At 38.2% G+C, this 27,899-nt stretch overlaps 1 protein-coding gene across 1 annotated transcript in view; it reads right to left on the reverse strand.

The window, feature by feature from the left end:
• Positions 1–74: 74 nt before the first annotated feature.
• The window catches only part of LOC140227108 (large ribosomal subunit protein mL44-like), a 32,254-nt gene continuing 4,429 nt past the window's right edge, over positions 75–27,899 (reverse strand). Inside the window, exons 2-9 of the mRNA XM_072307539.1 lie at positions 16,344–16,464; positions 15,281–15,468; positions 14,494–14,569; positions 10,891–10,975; positions 6,638–6,709; positions 4,289–4,437; positions 2,610–2,692; positions 75–2,130 (exon numbers count right to left, since the gene is read on the reverse strand). Of these exons, the coding sequence (XP_072163640.1) occupies positions 1,943–2,130; positions 2,610–2,692; positions 4,289–4,437; positions 6,638–6,709; positions 10,891–10,975; positions 14,494–14,569; positions 15,281–15,468; positions 16,344–16,464 (962 nt within the window). The 3' untranslated portion in view covers positions 75–1,942. The remainder of the gene's footprint in view (positions 2,131–2,609; positions 2,693–4,288; positions 4,438–6,637; positions 6,710–10,890; positions 10,976–14,493; positions 14,570–15,280; positions 15,469–16,343; positions 16,465–27,899) is intronic.

Here is a 27,899-nt window from a genome sequence, read left to right on the forward strand (position 1 = left end):
TTTATTGACAGGAATACAGATAATTAGAATTGGAGACAGCAGCAGTTATCATTTAAAGTCAACAATGACCTTTATTAATAGTGCAATGCTCCTTTCACACTAAAAACAATGCATGAAATGTTTCCAGTTCACAAGTACAGATGACAGAAACTTGAAAACATTGGCTGAATTTTATCTGCTTGGATTCTCTGATAAAGAATTGTATCACATTCTAGTCAAACCATGTATTCATGATTTCTGAATGGCACTCCCTTCCAAAATGACTGAAGGAGTTGTGTGCAGTATAACTTAGGTTTCTGTAATCATACTTACATGATAGGGGTTCATGCAATTTACAACATGAATACCTTCCCTACAATAATGTGATATAAATTCTGTTTTGGTATATTCCTATCAATATGGGACATACTGATATCTGAATGTACCAGCATTTCGGGCAAGTACTGAAATGACACACTTTTGTCACAATACATTATCCATTTTCCCAGTCAATAGACAGACAGCTACATGCAATCTGATCATGCAAACATCAATCTACTATGATGATGGACTTGAGGAAAAAGACATCACATAACCTGGTCGATAACACACAGCAAAGATGTGAAAAATCATGAGGGAGTTATCTTGATGAATCTTGGCATTCTTACCTTGTATCATATCATGCAACAGATGTTGATTAGGTAGTTACAGTATTCACAGCATGTCTTTACCCCATCTTTCAAATGACTGATTTGCTTTCTAAGAAAAAAAAACCAATAAAACAATTATGACATATGTAGTTTTGGATTGCATCTTAAGCCATATATCCTTTTCTGGTTAAAATTTCAAACAGCCCATATTTAAATGTCATAATTTTCCACTGTCCCCATCATTTACCTAAAATCCCATCAAAGTTATTTGAAATTAAGTAATTAACTTACACAGAAAAGTTTTGTTGGTCTTTAGGACTCTGCATATTATGGGACTCTAAGCATATCTGAAAGACTTTTCTGCCCATGGTAGACTAAAAGTTTATGTATAAAACAGGGATGAGGGTCAGCTGTAAAAAGCTACTAAAAATGATGTCAACCCAAAATACCCAAGGTCTTATTATTTTCTTTGCCTTTTAGCAGCTTTAATTGTAAATATCTCAATTTAACAAGAATGGGGTAACTTATTTTGCAATCAAACTCTTTATTGAATTATGTTAGTGCATAGACAGACACTGTATAGGCACTGAGAAATACAGTCCTTATATTCGGGTGCAAAACAATATGTTAGGCTTAATTTTCAGCATTTATTTTTTCGAAGGGATCCACTCTGACTCACTGTGTTGGGCCTTTCTGCAATAAAAGCAGATTGTTCAGACAGAGGAACGCCAAGGAATACAGACTTAAATTAAATCCATTCCCTCTTTGTGCTTTGTGGGAGCCTTTCTCTCTTAAATCCTCTGTCTAATTATTCAGTCATAAATGTCAACTTGACAGTATAATTTTTCCATGATTGAGATGCTCTCAAAATTATGATGCAGAGAACTGGGTCCTGTTGTAATTCAATTTGCAATTGCCATTGATACCAATCTTAATCTAAGAAATATCCTAGGCTGTCGACCAACTCAGATAAGCCTTTGGAAGCTGACTTTTGGCAGAAAGGATTTCTGGCACGACCAAGTGTAGCTCTGCTGTGTAATAAGTCCATGAGGATGTATCATCATCAGTGGCCCATGGTCAGGTGTGTGAGGATCTCCTCAAGACATCCAGACATCAGCCACACCACATGACTCCCCTACTCCCATCAATCAAAGTCTGCATCTCTACGGCACACTGGATGGATAATCTCTATGCAATTACTCCCTGATTCCAAGTCTGTCCATCTTGCAAGGCTCTTGACATTATCTGCAGTATTCTGCACATGCAGGTGCACACATGAAAGTCTGTAATGGTTGTTGCATTGACAGTGTTGGCTAACTCGCAGCTACTTTCTGCTGCTCTGTCCGCCCCGAGTCCAGCTCCCTTACAATCCTCTGGTGGAGCTGACTGTGCTTGACTCCATCCAGAGGAAGAGGTGGTCTCTTTTCTGGGATGTCCAGTAGGTTTCTGAGGGCGACGTAAGCTGCCTCCTCCTCAGCTGCTGAGATGGACTCTCCTGGGGCTGACGGATTAAGACAGCAAAACATTCAGATAGTTTTGATCTAACCAACTTATCATTTGATGTATTTACTACATTTTCCCCCTGAAGCTCTACATGGCAACATTCACAGTACAAATCAGGTATTTCATACAGGTCTTGATCCATTTTCTAAACTTTTAGACTACTCAAAAGTGGGAATGGGAAAATTGGGTCCAAATCTGGTCACCATTGCATAGCGCCATCTCATGTTTATACAATGTACAGTTACACATTGCTATTATGGCGGCCAAATTTTAGCAATCTGCAATAAGAATCACAATGTCAATTCAGCATTATAATGACATGGTTTACATAATAACAATATTTCTTATCTATTACAGTGAATAATCACTCATACACCCTTAAAAAATAAGAATTATATTATTCTGCCATATCATAGACAACCTACAACTGCATTCTTGCATCTATCAGCCTTTAAGAGGACTATTAAGAAAACTCACCCCATCCTAACAGCCTCTTGTTGCTGTAGACACCAACAATGAACAAGGGAGTGATGGTGGACTTCCCTGCTTCTCTCATTAACCTATTGAAGAGCAAATTCAGAAATCATCGCCTAACATTATGCTACATTACAATGGGCATAAATCTTCTTCACTCAGTAAAACAGTGATGTCAATTTAATATGACATTAGATCAGTATTTCTGTATCGTGTCAATGTCTTTTTCCACTGAGAAAGAGGGGTCAAATCTCATTTGTACACATCAATCAATACTCTAAAAACAAGAGACCAGCGTGTCTAGCGCTCACCTGAGCATTGGACTTTGCATTCATGGCACTTCGACTGAGGCAAATTACAATTGTATTAAAAAAAAAAAGTCTTGAGATTCTGGAATTACTGCACGCCCCTTGGGCAACATCTTCCTAATTTAGGATATTTGGGACCCTCCCAGGACCTCATCCCCCTCCTACCTCTCCCTCCCACCTCCCACCTCCCTTACCATGGGGCACCCCTACACATTTTTATACAAGCTATGTTTGGTCACAATCCGGCCAACTGTTTACATTTAGAAGATAACAAAGCAACAAATTTTACAGACGCCTCTCTCTTAAGAGAGGGAGTCACAGTGCCCATTTGTACACATAGTAATTCTATTTCCCTTGCAATTACAGTGGAATCTAGTAAACATTTCATGATGTCATTTCAAGACGAATACGGGCAAGTGAAATTTGACCCACAAATGGTCCTGGGTCCTGGGTCTGCTGTGAACAAAAAATGAAACTATACCCTCCAATGTACTTCCCCATAGCATTAACTTAGCTGTATTACTTCTAGCTTTAGTTATTGCCTAAATGGGCTTGGGAGTGCCCAAGGGGGTCATGGTGCACATTTTTACCATTCCTCTATCTCCCTCATGATAATAACTGCCAAGTTTGGGGAAAATTTGAAATGCACCATAGCATTAACCCGTTGCGGACGAGTCCCGAGTATACTCGGGCAGGTGTCTATGGGAAAAGTGTGTTGTAGCAAAATCAGCCCATCCTCAACGGGTTAACTTGTCATAGCCACTTCTGGTTTAACAGAAAAAGATTTTTAAATATTACTTAATTTTGGGGTTAGGGGCTTCCTGGGAAGGCCCAAAGGGGAGGTACAATGGCCCTTTGAAGAAATTGAGATCCTATTACCCTAGGGATGTTACCTGCTACGTTTGGTGAAAATCCATAATGGGTTTTCAAGAAGTTGAAAATGTAAAAGTTTCTACACCTCACATGCCAAATGATGGACAATAAATGATTGTATCAGCGAGCTTGAGCCTTTGGTTCAGGCAAGCTAAAAAAGGTGTGCAGTTTATATCTAAGTAAAACCATTTCACCAAAATGGAGAGCAAATGATAACCAAATTGCAAGATAATGAACTGTCATGTGTCAAATATTGATTCCTCAGCAGACTATAACAAATGTGTTCTTCTTTAAATAGCCCTCAAGCCAATTCAAAGCTGAAGATCACATTACTTTCAACATTCAACAAATTTTCTTTATAAACCAATGCAAACCACTTAATAGTCAATGTCACTTTTCAATGTGTTATTCCCAAAACGTGTCAAACTCAGCTTCAAGGCTTGCCCTATGATAGAAAAAAAAAAAAAAAAATGTACAAAGTATGATGCATGCATTGCCAACCTGGACTCCGGCAGGTCTTTACCCTCAGCCTCCAGGATACCAGTGACCACACCCATGGGGTTGTCCACTCGCCAGATCTCACACAGATCCTTGTCCATCAACTGGGGAAGAAGGAAGTCCCGAACAAACAAACCTGCCCTGTCTGGTCCCTGCAATGTCATAAAAACATAAAAACACAAACAAACAAACAAAAAATACACTGATATATTATATGCAGTGGAAAAGCACAACCAAACTCACACATAAGCGGAGGGTTGAGAATTGAACTTGATCATAACTAGAAATGTCGCTTTGGCGACTGGTATGCCTCCGCCATAATGCATGATTTTCCCAATAGGTCTAGATAGTACATGTGGACACTGTGTGATTACATTTTCACAAAATTGGCAAAATATTGGAATGACAAGTTTGTCACAAATGTGTTGAATGTTCACCTTCCTTGACGTAGGTTTAATTGGATGAATAGGAGAGCATGTATCTAGGGATTTAAGGACTTTAACTTGACTTTGACCCACTCATACATTTAGGCATTGAGTAATTTTCAAGGTACAGGTGTGGAGAAAAAGTGCAATTTCTGAATTGAATAGTAAATTGTTAACCATTTTTATCTGGCCCTTGACCCTAAAATTCATAAGATAGTTACTTTCAGGTAGAACATGCATAATATGTACTAAGTTTCAAGGTAACTTGAGCCACTTCCGAGATATGGAGGAAAAAGTTAGTTCAGCAATTTCACTTGATCTTTGACCTTTTGACCTTTGAGGCAAAAAGAAAAAAAAAAACTTTCCAGAGAATTTCTATTAGGTTACACACGCATACACCAAGTGTAAAAAAATAACCCTGCTGGCATTGCATAAATATGAGGGTAATAGTAAAATTTTGAAGTTTTGCACTTGACCTTTGACCCCTGACCTTTGACCCCATGAACCCTACATTCTCTAGATAATCACTTCCAGTCAGTACATACATATACTATGTTCCATGAAGATACCTTGAACAATTTTCCAAGGTACGGAGAAAAAAAAAGAAGTTTTAATATTTTTACTTGACCTTTTGACCTTTGACCTTTGACCTTATGACCCAAACTTTCACCAGAGAATCTTAATTGGGTAATACATGTATACACTAAGTTTCAAGAAAATATCTTCAGGCATTCAATAGATATGGTGGAAATAGTGAAATTTTATGCATTTGACCCTGACCTTTTGACCTTTGACCTCATGACCCAAACTTTCAACAGAGAATCTTAATTGGGTAATACATGTATACACTAAGTTTCAAGAAAATATCTTCAGGCATTCAATAGATATGGTGGAAATAGTGAAATTTTATGTATTTGACCCTGACCTTTTGACCTTTGACCTCATGACCCAAACTTTCACCAGAGAATCTTAATTGGGTAATACATGTATACACTAAGTTTCAAGAAAATATCTTCAGGCATTCAATAGATATGGTGGAAATAGTGAAATTTTATGTATTTGACCCTGACCTTTTGACCTTTTGACCTTTGACCTTTGACCTCATGACCCAAACTTTCACCAGAGAATCTTAATTGGGTAATACATGTATACACTAAGTTTCAAGAAAATATCTTCAGGCATTCAATAGATATGGTGGAAATAGTGAAATTTTATGTATTTGACCTTGACCTTTTGACCTTTGACCTTGAGCATGTGCACCCAAAAGTTGATAGGCACAACTTCACCCCCTAATACACATACATGCCAAGTTTCATTAGGATACCTTAACAGGTTTCGATAGTTACCTTGTCCACAAAATTCTTTACGGACGGAGGGAAGGACGGAAGGACGGACGGACGGACGTACGGACGGACGGACGGACGGACAACCCGAAAACATAATGCCTCCGGCACCACTTCGTGGCGGAGGCATAAAAAAAAATAGTGCATTTTGACAGCAGGATGTCTATGCCTTTTCACATGATCACGAAATTCTCCTTAAAATATGGATCTTTATCACATATAAATGACATTCATTTATCACGTTTTTTTTTTTTAATCCTCTTTACTCTAAAGAAGTATCTCCCAATGTATCTTTATCTTTCTGTTAAATTACATTTCATGAGACATTCCTAGCTGAAGTTAACCTAAAATTCAGTGACCTCACACCTTTATGGATTTTGCTTTAAATACAATGTCACATCTATACTTCATGCAGCATGCCTGGGCTAAAGTACAAAATCAAAGATCTTCTCTTCCAATTGCAATAACTAGATCCAAAAACATAATGCCTTCTGCACACTCAGAGTGCAGATGAGTGAAAATAATAAATTTCATCTGTGAGAAATTTTGTAGTTCCACAAGTCAGATGTCGCATGTTTGCTTACCTGATCCTCCAGAAGAGCACCAATGATTGCCATGAATGTCATCTCCAGGATCTCACTTGGTACAGGAAAGTCCTGTCAACCAAAAGAGAGAAGGGCAATTATAAAAAGTGTGCAATTCAATACAGTGAAACCCCGTTATAACGAGGTCCGTGGGACCGGCGATATTACCTCGTTATAACCGGTACCTCGTTATAACCGTACGCATCAGAAATAAAGAAAAACATAAGCACGACATCATATACCCATCAATGAACCTTAAGAACATCCTTTGCGTTGTTATTACACTATTATGGATCATTATTATTGAGAGAATAAAGGGAAATTATTTGTGAATTAGAAGAAAACGTAGGGGTTGAAATGAGTTATTTCTTTATTGTAATTCTTGTTTGTTGAAGTTTTTCTATTAGCACCAGCGCAAATAGAGTAACATACAGGCGTTGTTTACCGTAACTTGCGAGGTATTTTTACGCTGTTGGTGCACAGAGGGAATGCGATGATTTCATGAATCATTTCGTCTGTAATCTTGTACAATGTGTGATCGTTGCGCCCGAAGGGATTAAAAATGCGTTCTTTATTTTCTTCCGAAAATGTCTTCGCGTTTTGTTCATCCGTTCTTGGAAAATATGCGACAAGATTGAATGTGGAAGGTTGGGATCCTTTTTACGCAAATCTGTACCTGGCAGACCATTCTGAAAGCAAGAAAAATCTTCATTATGAAATGCAGTGTTAAAATTGTGATAATTAACAAACCTAGATTTATTCAAACTAATAAGTGTATTTGATTCTTTTTCTGATTTAGGTTAACATGCGTCATTCGACTATTTTTACGCTACTGTCACCTGGCGAGATCGCGATGATTTTCAGAGTAACATGCGTTGTTTACCGTTAACTTGCGACGTATTTTACGCTGTTGGTGCCCAGCGGGAATTCGATAATTTCATGAATCATTTCGGCTGTAATTTTATACAATGTGGTATCGTTGCGCCCGAAGGGATTAAAATGCGTTCTTTATTTTCTTCCGAAAATCTCTTCGCGTTTTGTACATCCGTTCTTGAACTGTTAAATGCGTTTGTTTCTTTTTCCGAACACCGATTAAGCAGGTTAACATGCGTTATTCATCTCTCTTTACGCTACTGTCACCCGGCGAGATCGTGATGATTTCATTAATTATTTCGGCTTTGATCATACACACTCATATTTAAATTATAATTTGTTAAATGATAATGAACAAATCCAGATTAATAGATACGTTTGTTTCTTTTTCTGAACACCGATTAAGTATAGGTTAACATGCGTTATTCAAGTATTTTTACGCTACTGTCACCCGGCGAGATCACGATGATTTCATGAATTATTTTGGCTTTTATCACACACACTCATATTTAAATCATCATTTGTTGAATTATAATGAACAAATCCAGATCTACTCAAAGTAATAAATGCGTTCGTTTCTTTTTCTGAACACCGATTAATTACGTTAACATCATGCGTTATTCAACTATTTTTCGCTACTGTCAGCCGGCGGGATCGCGATGATTTCATTAATTATTTCGGCTTTAATCATCCACACTCATATTTGCTAACTAGCAAAAGAACTGGAAGTCGGATCTACAAATGGAAGGATATAATGCTGAGTTGCACACGCATTCCAATTGTCCACTTTTGGCCACAAGTGTCGCTACATGGAAAGTTTTTGGATGCGTTATCTTTTTTTTTTTTTTTCTCGATGCGCTGTGATCTGACCTGATATCACGCACGCGTATCTCGCGAAAAAGAAAAGCGAATGATTATGTTAATAATTTAGTAGGAACATCGGAAGGCATTCCTGTGTCTTATCGCAAGGTTTAGAAGAAAACATGGAGGGAACGGTTCTCTGCAAAACGGGAAAAAGACGTGGATTGCGTGAATTCAGTTTTCAATGTTTCGTTTGTCGCGTGTTTGAAAGCGGCAATTTAGTCAAGAAATGGAACCTCGTTATATCCGATCAAATTGCTTATGTTTTTCTTTGTCATGATGCACCGAAATTGTCCTCGTTATAACCGGAATCTCGTTATAACCGAACTCGTTATAACCGATTCGTTCTGCCATAGGTTTACACGCAAAGGAAAACGGGACCGACGCGATCACCTCGTTATAAGCGGTTCCTCGTTATAACCGAACTCGTTATAACGGGGTTTCACTGTAGTTGGATTCTTAAAGTGCAATTCCATTCTATGTTTAAGGGGGTCACAAGGCTCTCTCTTTGGGGTTTGTTTTTGTTTTTGTATTTTTTTTTTTTTTTGCTTTAGAAGCACATGCCCAGTATATAAATTTCATGTGCAACTTACTTCTGTTTGTGTATTTTAATGATGCCCCAACAGCATAATTTTTAAATCATTGAATCAACTGTACCAATAACAGTAAAGCATCTGCCTTACAAACATATGTATAGTAGGTATAGACTAGATATATCATCACACTGCATGAGTGGTAGTTGCCTCTGGGTGCGTGCAGAGGCCATCAATATACTGTTCTACATTACATTGACTGCATCTAGTGATGCATTGAACTTCAACCCCACAAAAATATTGTACATTTATATGTAGATCTCAGATGACAGTAGGAAATTAAACTATTTCTTAATCTTTAAAATTTTCTTTCAAGTGTTCAGAGCCACAAAATCTTCAGGAATAAAAATGAAAAGTGGAGAAAAATCAGCACACTATGATTTATTGCGTAAAGCTCTATCATGCAAACCACCATGCAATTTTGATTAAAAGGGCAAGGAAACTTTTTAAACATAATAAAAAATTTGCTGAATATCACATATTTTATTAGGAACCAGCTTTGAAAGTATACATTTCTTGTGCTGTTTATCACATAAACCCTAATTGTAGAAACCCTATGCCTACATGTGTGTGCATACTATCTTAAATGTTTGATTACCTTCACTGACTAATAATTGGAGTCACCATAAAAAGGTGAGACTTATCATTTTGATTTACAATCAATTTATGCAACAAAACATTATGCTAACACATTTACACAGTTCTCACAGCAATTTTTCCTAAAGCTGAATTTTGAATTTAACCTGGAAGTTCTAGGGTAATTTTTGCTACAAAAATTATTTCTTTGTCCTTATCAAACTGGCAACTTCTACTTTCTACTGCAAGAACAGATGGAACCACACACACCCATTAAATTTGAAATGGAAAAATAATAATAAAAAAGTACATTGGTCATAATCCCCTATGCAAAGTAAATAAGGTGATGATGTCATAGCAGCATCACCTTTGACCTGCAAACATAATATGTTCATCAAACTTCCTATCTCTGAATGGAAATAAAAAATTTATATATGCCTCATCTAGTAAAATTCTCTATTCTTACTGGTTGAAACTGGGGCAATTCAATAATTGTCCATTATTGAAAAATATTACTATACTGCCCAATAGCACCTAAACTTCCTAATAAGATTAAACTGATCCACAATACTAAACAGCCCCATAGTATTAAACCACCATCTTTTGGTTCATTGTGGTATATAAAATGTACCTTTGTCCCATGTGATCGCAATACAAATGACTAAGGCAGCACTGACAACAATTTGTCAACACTATAATAATGTGTGACTTGGCTAACATGATCACGACTGACCAAGTAAAATTTCACTTGATCTTTTACTTGGTATATAAAACAAATATGGACTGTTTTCATACAAGGCATTGCTGATATTGTTGCCCGGAGAAGCACTCCATACCTGTATCACAGATTAGACTCAAAGCATCAATGATTGCAGGAAGATGAAATTTTGCAATTATAATGAGTTTGTATTTGTGAAATAATGAACAATTTTAATTTTATTACATTTTGTGTACAAACAGGGCACTTGTGAGGCAGTGGTATAATCAGCGTCACTAATATGCATTCCTGGTATGTGGTTGCAACCCATATTGTTTGTTGAGAGAACAGGCTTACCTCTGAAATTCTACAACTTTCTTTTTTTAAGTCAGATTTCTTGAAACTCCTGATTTCTTTGTTTGATTTCATTCTCTTAATGTTAACTCCACCTTTCTACCTCAATGCTAGACAATCTGAAAGCATATTTACATCAACAAACACAAGGACAAATTTGCCTGACCCTTAAACCAATTTCTTTTTCTTTGTCGTATGTGTGTGTGTGTGTGTGTGTGTGTGTGTGTGACACAAAAAGAGAAGTAAAGTATCAGTCAAATTAAAAGGTTATGTGAGAATTAAAGAATAATTTCACTTACGGCACATAATATGAGATCCCTCATCCCCAAGTTGCCGGCGACATGTGACAGCACATTTCCGCTGAGGAGATACTGATGGATGGCCCTGCATCAAGCAAACAATAAAACTTCCCTCGCTAGTGAAACAAAAACACCACAGACAGGGTGACCAAAATGCAATACCAGTCTGAGGCAGTAATGCATGCTGGCTGCAAGCAAAGGGAGACGTGGGGGTGGGGGGGGGGGGAATGAAGGATGACACAGGATTGAGCCTTAGATATAACCAAATAAGTGTGGGTTGAACTGATTTCTGTTGGTGTAGAGTGTCTGGCAAGACAAACTGTCCGAGATAGGTTGGCATTAGGTGGATGAGCACTAATAGTCACCTGGGAGAATCCCCACGCTCTCATTTCGCTGCTGCTGGGTGCACGGCTGTCACCCATTTTGGGGGGTTAAGATGATTGAGCAGGCATCTGAGACAATGGAGTGACGCTAAGTGCGACAAAACTAAAACAAAAGACTTAGGAATCCTGAGAATGGAATGTTTACACAATAGTAGTCCCCCCGGTCTAATCATGAATCTGGTTTTTGCCTTACAGCAAGATGACAAGTAGGATTTCATGTTCAGGGGATATAGTAGATACTGTGGCAGTTTCTCCTATCAGAGTGTGATATATTGCTGCAAACACAAACAAATATTACAACTAGCAGAGGTTATCAATCACCCCTAGGTCATTCTAGCTGATCATACTTGTCAATTTCAGCCTGCATTTAAACCATTAAAAAGACCCATTCTATTTGTTTTATTGAAACTTCTTCTGGTAACAATTGAAAGAATTTAAAAACTTATTATTACTGAAAAGATTTTAAGATGGTGCTACAGTGTAAGTAAAAATTCTTCAGATTTGTGTGTGAAAATGATTGTATGTTTTGTGCAATTTACCTATATATAGCTATGTACATGTACTTTGTAGAAATCAAGACCCTCCCTAAATTTCCTACTGAGATATCAAAAAAATCAAACACATCAATAATGTCAGTCAAATAGCAGCTAACTCATTATCTTCCAATGGCTGCATTATTACAGACACAAGTTAGATACAGTGTCCTAGTCCTCTGTAATCATACTAATTCCCTTTGAAAAATAGCACAAGACAAATATTTGAAAGAAAATTTCACATATTTTGCTCTGCCTTCCATGTATAACTATGTACTTACATTATGTCATAAATGTTGGTGATCAACTGTACACAAGCCAGTTCACAATTAGCGGAAGTCTGCAACGACCTCTTAATGCACCTTTTATTAAGACCACTTTGTTTTTGGATATCTCAACCATTTCAAAACCAATTTTCATCAAATTGTTTTGGAATTCCTCTTAGAACTGTGTGCTCTTTCATATTTTAAAAGAGATTTACCACTTGCAGAAGAAACAAAAACCCAACATTAGTGCTTTAAAATAATTCTAAAATGTGAGTTAGGGATAGAAAAAAACTACTATAAAAATCTGAATGCGCATAATCGATGTTAAGTATTGTTAAATACACAAAATGTGAACAATAGTTATGATAAAAATGTTTCGAGGCTAAACCGTCTACAGTTACGGTTTAAAGGGTGTGTACAGTTCTGGTCGAGGTGAGGATTTAGCTTTTAACGTTTTGCAAGATATTCAGAAACCACTCTATGAAATGTCAAAGAGCATGCAGTTCTAAGGGGTATCAAAAGTTTATTCGATGAAAATCGGTTTTGAAATGGCTGAGATATCCAAAAACAAGGTGAAACAAAGAGATCCTAATAAAGTTGTGGCATGTCGCCTTTTATTATTAGCACTTTTTTGGATATCTCAGCCATTTGAAAACCAATTTTCATCAAATAAATGTTGAATCCTTCCTAAAATTACATGCTCTTTCATATTTCATAAGAGGCTTTTCATTATCTCACTTAGGAATGTTCAAAACATGAATCCCCACCTCAGCCAGTACTTTACAGTCCCTTTAATGAGAAAAATATTGATATCTCCTTATATTTGAGGCTTTATTGCAAAAATTCTATATGGTAGGATGTTTTGTGATACAACAGACCTACACATATGCATTGAATGTGATATCTTGAACATTTTTTAAATCACTGCTCCCAAAGGTAAACAGGACCTTTAAAACTAAAAATGCCATGACTTTATATCTTTTCTCCAATTTCAATGTTATCTTTGTCTGACTTCATTTTTCAACTTAAGCACTTAGGAGTTTAGAGATTATGAGTCATGACTTTACATTTTGATTCCTACAAGAGTACATACAGACGGAAGATACTTGTTTCATAATAACTTGTATGAAGATATTCCTGTGAGTTCCTCTTCATATATCTACAAGTACAAAATAAATATGCACACAACATTTTGAACTGATAACACCAATATTATCATTAACCATTCCAGACAATCACACCAATTCAACCATTACAAAGCTGGGACTATTTCACTGTGATCACAAATAGTCATACTACCATCTTGCACCAATGACATCAACGTGCTCATTCCCAATTTCCAACATTTTTCAACATTGAAGCTTTTCATGCTTCATGATAGTGTTTTTCACTCAGTGCTGTGTCATGATTTTCTTACATTCAAACTGAAAATAGAATGTCTATTCGGCAACATTTCGTTTTCTTGTACAACATCAAAACTATCCTGATAGTATATATACATATATACAGTATATATAGTGTATATAGTATATATATATATATATATTATGTACATATATATATATATATATATATATATATATATATATATATATATATATATATAGTATATAGTGTATATAGTATATATGTATATATATATATATAAAATGTATATATGGTGTTTTCGTTATTCCACTTCGCCTTATCTTTGATATTATTTTGTCTATATTCTGTAGGGGGACTACATTTAACAAGCAGTGCTTCTAAGTAGTCCCCTTCACATTTGTACATGATGTAATTTTATCTAAGAATATCACAATATTTTGTATCATAGTTATGATATAATGTTCACTATGTGTTATACCCTGTATATTTATGAAATTATGTCCACTATGTGGAATATGAATAAATTTCATTTCATTTCATATGAAAAGGCATGATACGTGATATGGCACAGGAGTGTCGCATTTTCACGCTGGCATTTTATGAAATTTTACAAAATTCATTTTCTGAGAAAGAAACTTTTTGACACACATATATATATTAATTCTCTGGAAATCTTTCTCTGAGTCTACCAATAATTTGGTTGAAACAATCTGAATGTCTACAAAATTGAACAAAGAGTGACACAACACTGCACAGAAAACTGTCATGTCTCACAGATGTTACTGATCCTGGCTTGTACCTTGGATTCAGCGGCCACAACATGAACTTCCTGAGACAATAAACTACTACACAAAGCCATCTTCAACACTTTATCTAGATATGACCAAGACAGCACATAAACTGCACTTAACAAAGCCATTCCTGTCTTTTACAAAGTTTGCATAGCTTCAAATTCCAATTGGTAAGATGTTGTTGTTGTTTTCATATGATGGCACTGATTGATCAACATTTGATTCTATTATTGCACACAGCACAATGAATTAGGTTTCTTACCTTTGCCCTTCCTCTGGGACTTTTGGCAGTGAATGCCTCAGGTAGCTCTTGACATAACTGGATGAAAACAAATACCCTGTTTTGGCAAAAAGCCAGAAAGGGAAATAAAGTGACAACACCCTATCAATTCTCCTCGTATCTTGAAATAATAACAACAAAACAATTCCACATCTATATGTCGTCACATTGCCTGTGCAACTCCCCCCCCCCCCCCCACACACCCCCCTCTTTGCAATGATTTATACTTCCTTATACTTTTAGGATCAACATTTCCTAGTTTCCCACATTTATCCTTCCCTCAATAAACCTTACCTGAATTACGAAAAACTGCAGAATTGCTTGTTCAAACAAAGCACTGCTGCACTCTGTCAAGTTAGCTTCCTATAACACACTAGTAACACACTAGTAACACAGTGCATTTTGGTGTGAAAATATTAACATTTTATATCATGCAGGGATCAACAATAACTTCTTTTTTGTGTGTGTGTCTGGTGGCCATTTGGGCCACTAAAAATCTGTTAATCTCAAATTTTGGTGGCCAAAAAAAGATATGTAGTAACTCAAAATAAAAGCAAAAGCAAAACTTCATTTTGTATATCAGTTGCCCGATCCGGCCAGCAAAAGTTTAATTTTGTTCTGTCACAGAGATGGCTTGATGTCATTTATCAAATAGTGGTATGGTTTGGAACTCTTTGAGCTCTTGCAATGACGTAATTTTTCCCTCATAGCCTTACGAACACAGTGTGGGGTAATGGTTACATTGTCTAGAGCATTCCGCACTAATTACCTGTCTGGGAAAGAGCACTATTGTCTTCAAGCTGCAGCTGGGAGTCTTTGTCTAGTAAACCCATCTCCTTTCTGTGTGCCTCCTCCTTCTCTACATAGCTGCGATGGGTGAATGCTGTTCTGATTGTAGCATCATTGAACTGCTCACCAAAACGTTGCCCAAAAGCATAAATCTCACTGGTATAATCCCTAGAAGACAACAAACAAATACAATCAACATAACAAAACGAAACAAAATTAGATGGATCACAACTTAAAGACAGAGATTAACCAAACTGACTCAATGTCTGTACATCTTACTGCAGAATTTCTTTTAATGATTTGGAGCATTGCAAATACATCCTATCAACCTTACAGTCAATTGACTAGAATTAAACCACTGCCATTGGGACTCCTAAGATAGAGATAAAGTGATGAAGATTCCCAAGGACATATCTAAAAAGGACAAAATGTTCCCTAGCCCACCAATCATCTCCAATCAAAACAAAAATACAAAGTAAATCCACACTGTTATAAGTCAGAGACCAGCAAGAATGAATCATGCCAAATTCTAGATATGAACAAACAACAAATGACTGTTTGTTTGTTGTTGTTGTTGTTGTTTTTTCTCTCTCAAATATCAAGTACAAAGTAAGTCCCTGAAGCTACCCACTGCTATGTGCTGTGCTGGTAATGGTTAGGGCTAAATCAGTGAAACCTCTCAACAAATATAAGGAATAGAGGAATCGAGGAAAGCTGAGAGCTCTACAATACATTACAAGTTCTGTATCTTCCCCCTATATGCCACATACATAGTACACCCACCCACACACACACACACACACACACACACACACACACACACATTATGCTACACTAGATCTGAAAAAATACATGTATATTATGCAGGCTGCTGTGACACTACATTTCCCACACATAAAAAAAAAACCAAAGTAAATCATCATATTTCAAGTTCAAGTTTTAAAATGTACATCTGGAGTTAGAATTCAAGATTTGATCTGTGTTTATTTCAATAAAACCTTGAAATGGCTCTTAGATCAGGTCAAATTCTGACTATCTCTCACCAGTTATCTTGATGTGAACGGGGCTTCTTAGGTTCTTCTCCATACTTTATCCTGAGAAATTTTAGCTGACCCCCAAGGGCAAACAGAAATGGCTTCAACCAACGAGCATGATGCCGTACATCTGCATTGGAAAAGGAGAATGCAAGAGAGCATGTCCATCAGTTGAAGAGCCAAAGGGTAAATCCTAAATGATCATTGCATGCTTGTTTTTAGATTCCATATTTGCAAGAAATCACTCTCATATCAATACAAAATTACTCATGTTGTAAATTGTAATGGTTATATATATACAACCACAACAGAAAAGTCATGAAAAATTGAAATAGAATGTCTTGGACAAAAATTGACGCAATACTTTACGTACATGGATCACCACAAGGCTAGCACAAAAGGATAAAATTAATACTGGACTGTGAACTATAGGACACGAATTGCATTATCTTTTTAGGACACTGGAGAGATTATAGCAGAGCAGATTCAATTTCAAGCACTTTTTACCCTCACTACTAATGTGCTACATGCTGAATGAACAATCATGTTTGTTTGTTGGTTTGTTTGTTTGGGTGCTGTTCGTTATTCCGAAGGTTCGATGTTCCGAAGGTTCGTTATTCCGAAGGTTCAGTAATCCGAAACACACAAATTCCCTATACCTAGAGGTTCGTTAATCCGAAAATGAAAAAGAGTTCGTTAATCCGAACATTTGTGGCGTTATTCCGAAGGTTCGTTATTCCGAAGATTTGTTCATCTGAAAATGAAATTCGGAAAAACGAACCTTCGGAATAAGGAATCTTCGGACTGAAGAGCCTTCGGAATAACAAACCTTCGGAATAACGAGCTGTAACCATTTGTTTGTGTGTTTTTAAGTTTAATTCAACACTATTTTCACCTTAACTGATAAAGAAAGCAAAAACCAGATGGACAAAATGACAAATGTTTCTTCTAAATCAGACGATAAGAAAATTAAAATGCAACTTGAAAGTATGCACAAACTGGAAGAGGCAACAATGTCATCACCTCACAACTCTTCCACTGGTTTGCAAACAAATATGAGAACAAATCATTTGTCTTGGTTGATGATTCAGTAATTGCAACAGCTTTCCCCCAGGAGTCATTATTTACTAGGTTATTACAATACTACAACTATTTGATGGAAATGATAATGTATCCAGCCCTATGCCAATTGAATCTATGATGACATATGAAAAATTAAGAAAGGTTTGTGAACAGATCAAGAGAGACTTGTGAGGTGACGACATCATCACCTCTGCCAATTTGATTATGAGGCTGCAGCTACATTGTAATATTTCTGATAGTTTTTGGATTATATGAAAAAATTAAAAATCCATAACTGTTTAATATAGGTCACATTTTAATGAATAATCTATTATTAGGTTCCTTTAATTTTACTTAAAATAAACTTGAGTATGGTGTGGAATTGCATTTCACAACTTCATACACTATCTCTTCCTGTCACACAGAGCTCCCTAGAGACAAATAACATTTAATAAATAAATTAAACGAGAACTTACCTGTTTCGAGGTTTGATTTTTATTATTTGAGTAATAGGAGTGTGAGTTAATATGAGATCCCACTCGTACACATGCGCAGTCAATATTCGTCGCCCAGGCAAATCTCCACCTAAGAAATCGGACTGTCTTCCGACGTCTAATACATAATGTCAACTTAGGTGAGAGAACTGAACCGAAGACCCAACTGGGTCAAGTGAGATTTGCCTGATCCATGAGGAAATGCGACCACTGTCACAATCCCACAATCTGGAAATAAATTGACGGAGTAAGAACATTACCTTGAAGTTTGAATTGAGGGTGGGAGTGGAGGGCATATTAACTCACACTCCTATTACTCAAATAATAAAAATCAAACTTCAAACAGGTAAGTTCTCGTTCAATTTATTTATTATTTTTAGTAATCTCCGTTGTTCGTTAATATGAGATTTTGAAGCCAGTGGTCGCATTTCTGCAAAAACCAAACAATGTATGGTGATAAGAATGACATAGTAGCTCACCAATAATACCCTTTCTCTTCAATGATTATCCAGTACCGCCATGGAGAACCTACATGTAGGTCCTGCCCTGATCGACGGCTTATCATAGAACCTGTTGAAGGTTTCCTCATTAGACCATCCGGCCTGTTTCAGAATGTCCGCTATGGGCACATCTGCTGTCTTTGCAGTAGAGACTGCTGCAGCCCTTGTAGAATGCGGTTTGAAAATTCTAGTGTCGATACCCGCCGCACTCATTGTCTCCTTTATCCACCTGGAGATGGTTTGCTTACTGGCTCGTTTGTGAGGTTTCCTATAACACATGAACAGGTACCTTTCCGTATCCCTCATCACTTTTGTACGCTCAATGTACTTTTTCAGGTAGCGTACCACACAGAGTCTCTTCTCTGAAGGATACTCTTCAATTGTAGTCGTACCTTCAAACAGGTAAGTTCTCGTTCAATTTATTTATTATTTTTAGTAATCTCCGTTGTTCGTTAATATGAGATTTTGAAGCCAGTGGTCGCATTTCTGCAAAAACCAAACAATGTATGGTGATAAGAATGACATAGTAGCTCACCAATAATACCCTTTCTCTTCAATGATTATCCAGTACCGCCATGGAGAACCTACATGTAGGTCCTGCCCTGATCGACGGCTTATCATAGAACCTGTTGAAGGTTTCCTCATTAGACCATCCGGCCTGTTTCAGAATGTCCGCTATGTAGAATGCGGTTTGAAAATTCTAGTGTCGATACCCGCCGCACTCATTGTCTCCTTTATCCACCTGGAGATGGTTTGCTTACTGGCTCGTTTGTGAGGTTTCCTATAACACATGAACAGGTACCTTTCCGTATCCCTCATCACTTTTGTACGCTCAATGTACTTTTTCAGGTAGCGTACCACACAGAGTCTCTTCTCTGAAGGATACTCTTCAATTGTAGTCGTAACTTCAAACAGGTAAGTTCTCGTTCAATTTATTTATTATTTTTAGTAATCTCCGTTGTTCGTTAATATGAGATTTTGAAGCCAGTGGTCGCATTTCTGCAAAAACCAAACAATGTATGGTGATAAGAATGACATAGTAGCTCACCAATAATACCCTTTCTCTTCAATGATTATCCAGTACCGCCATGGAGAACCTACATGTAGGTCCTGCCCTGATCGACGGCTTATCATAGAACCTGTTGAAGGTTTCCTCATTAGACCATCCGGCCTGTTTCAGAATGTCCGCTATGGGCACATCTGCTGTCTTTGCAGTAGAGACTGCTGCAGCCCTTGTAGAATGCGGTTTGAAAATTCTAGTGTCGATACCCGCCGCACTCATTGTCTCCTTTATCCACCTGGAGATGGTTTGCTTACTGGCTCGTTTGTGAGGTTTCCTATAACACATGAACAGGTACCTTTCCGTATCCCTCATCACTTTTGTACGCTCAATGTACTTTTTCAGGTAGCGTACCACACAGAGTCTCTTCTCTGAAGGATACTCTTCAATTGTAGTCGTACTCCCTACTCTGTCGGAGGTCTTGTTCTGTTTTACCAAGTCTCGGACATGAATCTCTACGCTATTATCCTTCCAAACCAGGCCATCAATATGAATGTAGAACAAAGTCTGTGCCCTTTGTGCCGAAGTGAGTGCGAGCAACATACACAGCTTACGAGTAAGTTCACACAAAGATAGCTTACTGGCTGGTGACATTTTGCGGAGATGATCTAACACAATTTTAACGTCCCAGATATGGTTGTACCGTGGCAGCGGAGTTCGTAAATGAAATACACCTTTCATGAATCTTGTCACTAAAGGATGTGTACTAATTGTACAGTTGCTGTTCTCCAACAGCACCACTGAGGCCAAAACACTTCTGGCACAGTTAATAGCACTGTAACTCAACTTATGTACATGAAACAGATAACTCAAAAATTCTGTAACACTTTCTACAGCAGTGCACTGACTGTTCAAAGTTTCCTGTCTGCAATACTCTTGCCATTTCCTAATGTAGGTTCCATATTGTGTGCGTGTAGACAGTCTCCAAGATGCACACAACACGTCCACAGTCCTGTCCTGTAGTCCCTTTATCTCGAACTGTGAACGCCAATCCTACAACAAAGAAGATCGAGTTAGTGCAGAGTGGGTGGGTAGCCTTAGATACTGGTTGTGTCAGCAAGGATTTGCTTCTTTTCAAGATCAAAGGTTCTTCACTCATCATACTTGTCAAGAGAGGGAACCAGGCCTGTGTAGGCCAATTTGGTACCACAAGCAGGCCATGTGCATTGTCTTCTTGTATTTTCTGTAGGCATTTTGCTACCAAACAGAAAGGAGGGAAGGCATAAAAGAGTGCAAATTTTCCCCAGTCTAGTGTGAAAGCATCAACTGACTCTGCATTGGGATCTGGCAACCATGAAACGTACCTAGGTAGCTGAGCATTTAGTCTGGATGCAAACAAATCAATTACTGGTGCACCATACTTAGCCACAATCTTCTCAAAGCTATTCTTATCTAGCATCCACTCTGTTCTGTCATTAAAGTGTCTAGACATGAAGTCTGACTCGTTGTTCTGGCACCCAGGTTAAGTGAGCTGCTGACAGCCATATATTGCGTTCTATACACCAATGCCAGATGTCTAACACTACCTGATTGCACGTTTCTGATTTCAGCCCTCCCATGTTATTAAGGTAGGCAACAGCCGTAGTGTTATCAATCCTCAATAGGACATGTACATTTCTCTTATCTGCACAGAAGGATTTCAAAGCCAGTCCAGCTGCCAATGTTTCTAGGTAATTAATACCCGATGTTTGAACTGAATGTACTTCCTCTGTGGTCCATCTGCCACCTGTGTGAGAGGTTAAGTCTGTAGCACCCCACCCCTCTGCACTGGCATCTGTACGTAGCTCCAAATCGACCTTTTGTCTGACAACATGATTAAATGACTCATGAATATGTTCTTTCCACCATATCAATTCATGTCGTGCCTCCATGGAAAGAGTCATGGGCCTATGAAAATGACCACAAGCTGCCTTAAGGGCCTGTACCTTGTCTCTCTCTAGATATCTGTAATGCAGTGGGCCATACTGTACTGCAAGGGAACGTGGCAACTATTTTCTTTATGACCCTAGCAACCTTTCGAATGGATGGGGTGGCATGGTATAAGAGGGAGGTGCAAACCTCATAAATGTCATCTTGTTTTTCCCTTGGCAAAGTAATGTGCATTGACCTAGTATTCAAATGAAACCCAAGGAACTCTAGGTCTTGGCCTGGGCTAAGTACATGTACTGACTTCTCAGGATGAATTAAGAACCCCAGCTCTGTTAGAAGCTTAGTGGTAGCTGAAACAGCCCTATGGGTAGCATCCTTAGATCTCCCAATTATCAAAGTGTCATCAAGATAACCCATAACTACATGTCCTTCTGTTCTAAGCTGGGCAAACACTGGCTTCAGCATTTTTGTAAACAGTCTGGGAGCCGAGCTGAGACCATTAGGTAGGGCCTTGTATTGGTACAATTTACTTTGCCAATAGAAACGCAAGTACTTTCTCGATGATGGATGGACGGAAACTGAATAGTATGCATCTTGTATATCAATAGATGCGATGTAGCAATTTGGGCTGAGCAGTGACAAGGCTGTATGTATGTTGTCCATTTTGAAATGCTGATAAAGGATGCCTGTATTAAGATCAGAAAGATCAAGGATAACTCGTAAGGAACCATTCTTTTTGGGTCTCGTGAAAATATTGGAGATGAATTCTCCATTCTCATGTTCGCAAAGTTCAATCACATTTTTAGCTAAGAGGCAAGAAATCTCTTCCTCTATTTGACTGTTAAGCTCTGAACTGCGAGATAAGTTATACAACTCTTTCCCTCTTACAGTAGGAAATTCATTAGGATCAAATTTGAGTTTGTATCCTTTGACAGCATTCAAAATGTATGGATCTGAAGTCAGGCTTCTCCATTTGTCATAGAAATTTTTCAGTCGTCCACCCACCATCGAACAAGCAAGATTTATGAGAGGGCATGTACTCACCTCTGCAGAGGATGAGACTGTTGGTTTAACATGCTCAGTTACTTGCGGGCCCCCGCAAACCCCCGGTATTGAGGGCTCTGTCGGCTGCTGCCCTTGTTGGGTCTGGTCATCGAGGTGGCAGTGTGTGGCTTCCACGAACGCTGGCCTAAAAAAGGCCGCTGTACCGACCCAGCCTGTGCGGTTGGCGTGGTCCACCCCGCTGATCTCATTCTACGGTAATTAGCTTCCGTCTGTCGGCGGTAAGGGTGATAGTGAGACTGCGACTGCCAATATGGACGCTGACGGGAGTTACCTGTTGAGAAAGGTTTTGAGCCTTTCACAACACCGGCTGCTGCTCTTTGTTCTTCCCGGATGTCTTTGACTTTCTTTCCTAAGTCGTCACCAAACAGCTGTTTGGTCACAGGGTTCTGAGGCTTGCACAAGTGTGCAAATTTTGCATTCAAGCCAGGTTTAATGAGGTCCTTCCTCAAGGCGTTCAGCTCAAAATTAGAGCTACACAGGAGTCCGAGAGCGTCCTGCTGTTTTTCTGACAGCTCCGAAGCAGAAAGGGTCTGCGCAAAAGCAGTGATGCCTTTCACAAGAGCGCTCTGAATACGCTGTAGCTTCAGGTCCCTAGCCCGGGTAGTAGGGTTTAGATTCTCCCAAATTGTCAAGTTGACTTTGGGCACGTCAAGTAGTGGACAGTTTTCTGGGCTAGTGTACTTCTTACCAGTCTCCTCTAGGGCAGCCTGTTCAAGAGTGTGGCTGACAAGGTAGGATACTGACCCAGCAATATCCTCATCTAAGGGTTTCCCCACGCTGAGAGGCACTGCGAATTTTGCTGCGATAGCTGGGATGGCTACATTCTTGCCAGAGGCAGGAGTAGCATAACTATCTTCAGTGCTTGTTTCAGCACTGAAATCAGAAGTCTGTGAGTCAGACGCTGGTGTAAGTTTACAGCCAAAAGGCCCATCATCTTGATCGCAGTCATACTCATAGTCAGATAAAAGGAGATTATCATCCTCATCTCCGAGACTTCTTGTGTCATGACTACTACGAGTCTGTGGATGAGAAAGTGGCAAATGATCCACCAAGTTTCCCAGCATCTCTTCCAGTTTATTCAGACGATGTTCAAAATTTGAGCCACCAACACTAGTGCTTGGTCCCGACTTTGAGGTCGTGGTGTGTGGAGGCTCTGCACGAATGCAGGCCTGACTGTCCTTCTTTGAAATAGGATCTGCACAAATGCAGTCCTGGACAGCCCGAGAATCTTTGGCTATTATCTCAGAGTCATTCATGATCGAGGGCTTCTTAATCAAAAGGTCTGAGACCTCAGAAGTAGCAGCCGACTTGGCGAACTTCCATGCAATCGAGGGAGGAGGAGACGTAATCTTCGCCGGTGCTTTGCCTTTGGCTTTCCCGGTGCCTTTACCACCACGGCTAGCCGAGCTCGCCGCTGCCGTCTTACCCTTTCCCCCCGGATCGCTGCCGGAGGAGGGACCCGCTCGCGGTCCGCTGGCGATGCTGGTGGAACCCGCATCGCGAACCAGCTTCTCGTGCGGGAAATTCGGCTTCGTGGCAGAACCCGAATACGCTTCCATCACTCTCCAAAAATACTACCAAACGATCGGGGAGGTAAAATAACCTATGAAACCCCGAAAACTTGAACGCGACAGATCGTAGAGTGAAAGAAAATCGGCGAAATTAAGAGCTCAAAATGGCGACTTGACCGCTAAGAAACACACGCTACGAATTAACTGACTGCGCATGCGTACGAGTGGGATCTCATATTAACGAACAACGGAGATTACGAAAAATAATACAGTGTATGCATTTGAATCATTATAAAAAAAACAAAACAAAAACTCAACCTTTTAAAACTATGTCATGCTTTCATTGACCACTAAGTACTGCAAAAGTATGCACACTTTTTAATGCAACTTTTCAGAAAGCAAAGAACAATCACATTCAGTCAGTCCAGTAATCATGTAGAAATGCACACAATACATTTTGTACCAAGTCCCTTTGATTTAACTGAAACTCTATGTGGCTAACAGAAATAATACAAAGAATGTACAATTCTTGTACTTGGGCATTTTGTGAAAGTTTTTAAGTTAAGAAAAAAGAAAAGAGAGAAAAACTTCAACATTCATTGCATCATTTGTGTGTTATCAATTGGTTATACATTACATTATTGCTTAAAGCCAGTCTACACACAGTCTCTTACTCAGACCCTTAGCATTTCACAAACACACATACAATAATAACAGGACAGCTGACTTCTGCAAGCAGCGGAATCAGCTTAATTACACCTAGTGCATTGCATGATGAACATGACTTTGATTTTTATATTTATTCACATTTGGCTGTTTTAATTCTTAATAACATAGGAGAGAAGAAGAGCAATGGGGAAAGACTGCAAAAGGAAGCTAAGGAATAGTTGAGGAGAATCCTAGGCTCAGAATTATCAATAAGAAGAGTTTATATGACCTGGAACACACTGATTAGAAAGACAATAAGGCAAATCAATTGCAATTCTTCAGTCCATATTTACACAAGGGAATCACCTTGTATACAGCTACAGTGTAGATTTAAGGTAAGAAAGGCAAGTTACGGTTCACTAACAAATTACTTTTTAGACATCTGAATACATGACTGATTGATTAAAAAGGCTATTAATTGTTATTGAATTGAATAGAATTTAAAAGGTATTTTATTGGATAACATCCATTGTAGCCCACAGGCTGAATTACAGACATTTTACAATGAATCAGCATGAATACATTAACCCGTTCAGGATAGTTTGATTTTGCTACAACACGCATTTCCCATAGACGCATGCCCGAGTATACTCGGGACTCGTCCTCAACGGGTTGAGATATGTAAAAGATAGTGAAAATACATCTAGAATAAACAAGAATGTCAAACATATTCATCTTCACTATTGCACAATAAAATTAACCTTTATTACAAAACTATCATAATCAATAAAAATAATAATTACAATTTCTAATACCACTATTCTCATTATTATAAATAATCATTATTACTTAACAAATACATATTGACTGCAACCTCACTAAAAAAAGTGTTCTTTAACTTCAACTTCTTTCTCATCTTCTTCCACTTCTCCTCCTTCAATCTCACTTTATTCCTGCAACCATATTCAAATTAGCAATCATTATTTTAATCACACACATTTTTATCATTATTACAATAAAACCACCACCTCCAATATTACTCTAACAATAATCAGTATTACATTCACCAAGGATATATCACTATTTCACAAAGCACTGGGTTTATAACAATAGAATTGTCCAAACACTAAAATAAAAATGCAAAAAATGCAAAACTTCATATTTCACATGACATAGTGCAGGAACAAATATTGCAATCAAACTAAGATCAGAAAAGTTTGCTTAAGACTAAAAGATTCTGGCAGATGAAAAAAAAAAGATAAACAAAAATAAAGATCAGAATCAGAAATGAACACAAAAACATATTCTCTATATGTTATGTATTGTGGTCACTTGCACTTGTTGATGAGTTCTGTCGCATTGCTATACATAAATTTCTCCTTCTGGGTATACATTACCTTTTTTCATTCATTATATCTAACAACAACATACATCAAAATATAATCAAAATCTCATCTTAATCAAATTACCAAAATATTACAAAACTATTATCATTATTATTTTATACCATTTACACTTTTTATTATTGGCAGCATAATGATGTTATGCCAAAATATATTAATAATTATAATTTAAAATAGTAATAATGAAATATCTATAAAAAATAAGTGTGAGATATAAATGCTTCTCAAATCAACATAACAGTTTGTTTTTTTTTTTTTCAAATATAATCAGTTTGATTGACATCCTCTCTTATCAAATAGACATTAACAACTTTCATATCGAAATACATTCAATCAACACAGTTTCTACAAATGTAAATCAGGTCTTTGAATAATATAAAATAAATGATATACTATCAAGGTGCTACATAACTTTATTTTACCACTTGCCCAGTCGGGCAAACAGATTTTTGATTTTGCTGCAAAACTCTTGCCTGAACATTGATTTTACTTGCCCGAACATTGATTTTACTTGCCCGAAAAGAAAGTCGAAAATATAAGGAAATAATACACAAAATCATGTGTTAGTCAAGAGCTTAATAAAGCACAATAATTTGAATTACTAGCACCCACTGATTCGCACGCTCAAATGGAGTAACAAACTTGGTCCAATCAAGTGTTGCTGTTGCATTGCATGGGGGCTTCTTCACATTGGACCCCGTTTACAGTGCGAGGCTCGGCCGCGGCTCGGCCGCGGCCGAGTCCAGCCCCGCTTCAGTGTAAACGCGCAAAAGGCCAAATGCGAGGCCAAAATTGGCCTCGCATTTGGCCTCGCTCTGGAGGTGGTCTCGGCCGCGGCCGAGCCGCGGCCGAGCCCGGCCTTCTCTTGGTGTAAACGGAAACTGGGCCAAATGCGCGGCCAATTGCGCGGCCAGTTTTAGTCTGGCTTCCAAACCCTCTGCCTGTATCTTTCGCTGTTCAGGATATTAACCCCCTCAACGTCGAAAACTAGTATAGTTTAAGGTGGTTTTGTCCTGCAAAGGATTTTTTCCTTCGGCAAAGGCCTTTGCCCGAACGACGACTTCGTCGCCACGGAATTCAGTTGGCAAAGGGTCTGAAAACCAGACAATACCAAATTGCGTTAGTTTACAAGCAGAGCGCCACTACGACCAAATAATGAAAGGTTTGAATCGAAAGCGCGGCCGAGCCCAGCAGTGTAAACGGACAAAATTGCGAGGCTCGGCCGCGCAATTGAGGCCGGTTTCGGCCGCGGCCGAGCCGCGGCCGAGCCTGGCCTCGCACTGTAAACGGGGTCTAAGTGATGGAAAGTTGCTGAAATGAAATATAAAGTGTGTTGCATCACTATACAGCTATTGTCTTGGGGCTTTTGTATGGTTGACTTTGTGGGTTTGTTGGGGGAATATGTGAAAAAAATGTGGCTTAACACTTTTTGCCTGCCCTATTCGGACAAGTATTTGTTCTCATTATTCAAAAACACTTGACTGAATTTGATTTTCACTTGCCCCGGGCAATCGAACAAGTGCTTATGTAGCACCCTGATACTATATATAAAATATATAAAAAAAATGCATAACATAAAATACACTGTACTTGCTACATGTAGCAAGTGCACTATCTCCTCTCTTGACAATGCATCTCTCTCCCTCTCTTTCTCCTTACTCCCATTAAACTACGTATTGTATACAAACATTCTTGTATACATGTTTGTTTGGTTTTTGTTTAAAGGAAACCTCCGGATGATTTTCAGATTTTTACATTTGAACAACTATAAATTAGTTATAATGAGGACAGAGTTTCAGAATTCGTGATAATTGGGATGAAGAATAAGAATATTTTCAAAATTTAGAACAAATTGCAATGAACAAGGATGATGACATGGCAGAGTCACCATAAGAATGTATGAGTTGGGGCTCAAGGAAGCAGAACAAAAGAAGAAGGCATGCATAGATTATA

Source organism: Diadema setosum, chromosome 4 (assembly GCF_964275005.1).
Source record: "Diadema setosum chromosome 4, eeDiaSeto1, whole genome shotgun sequence".
NCBI lineage: Eukaryota > Metazoa > Echinodermata > Echinoidea > Diadematoida > Diadematidae > Diadema > Diadema setosum.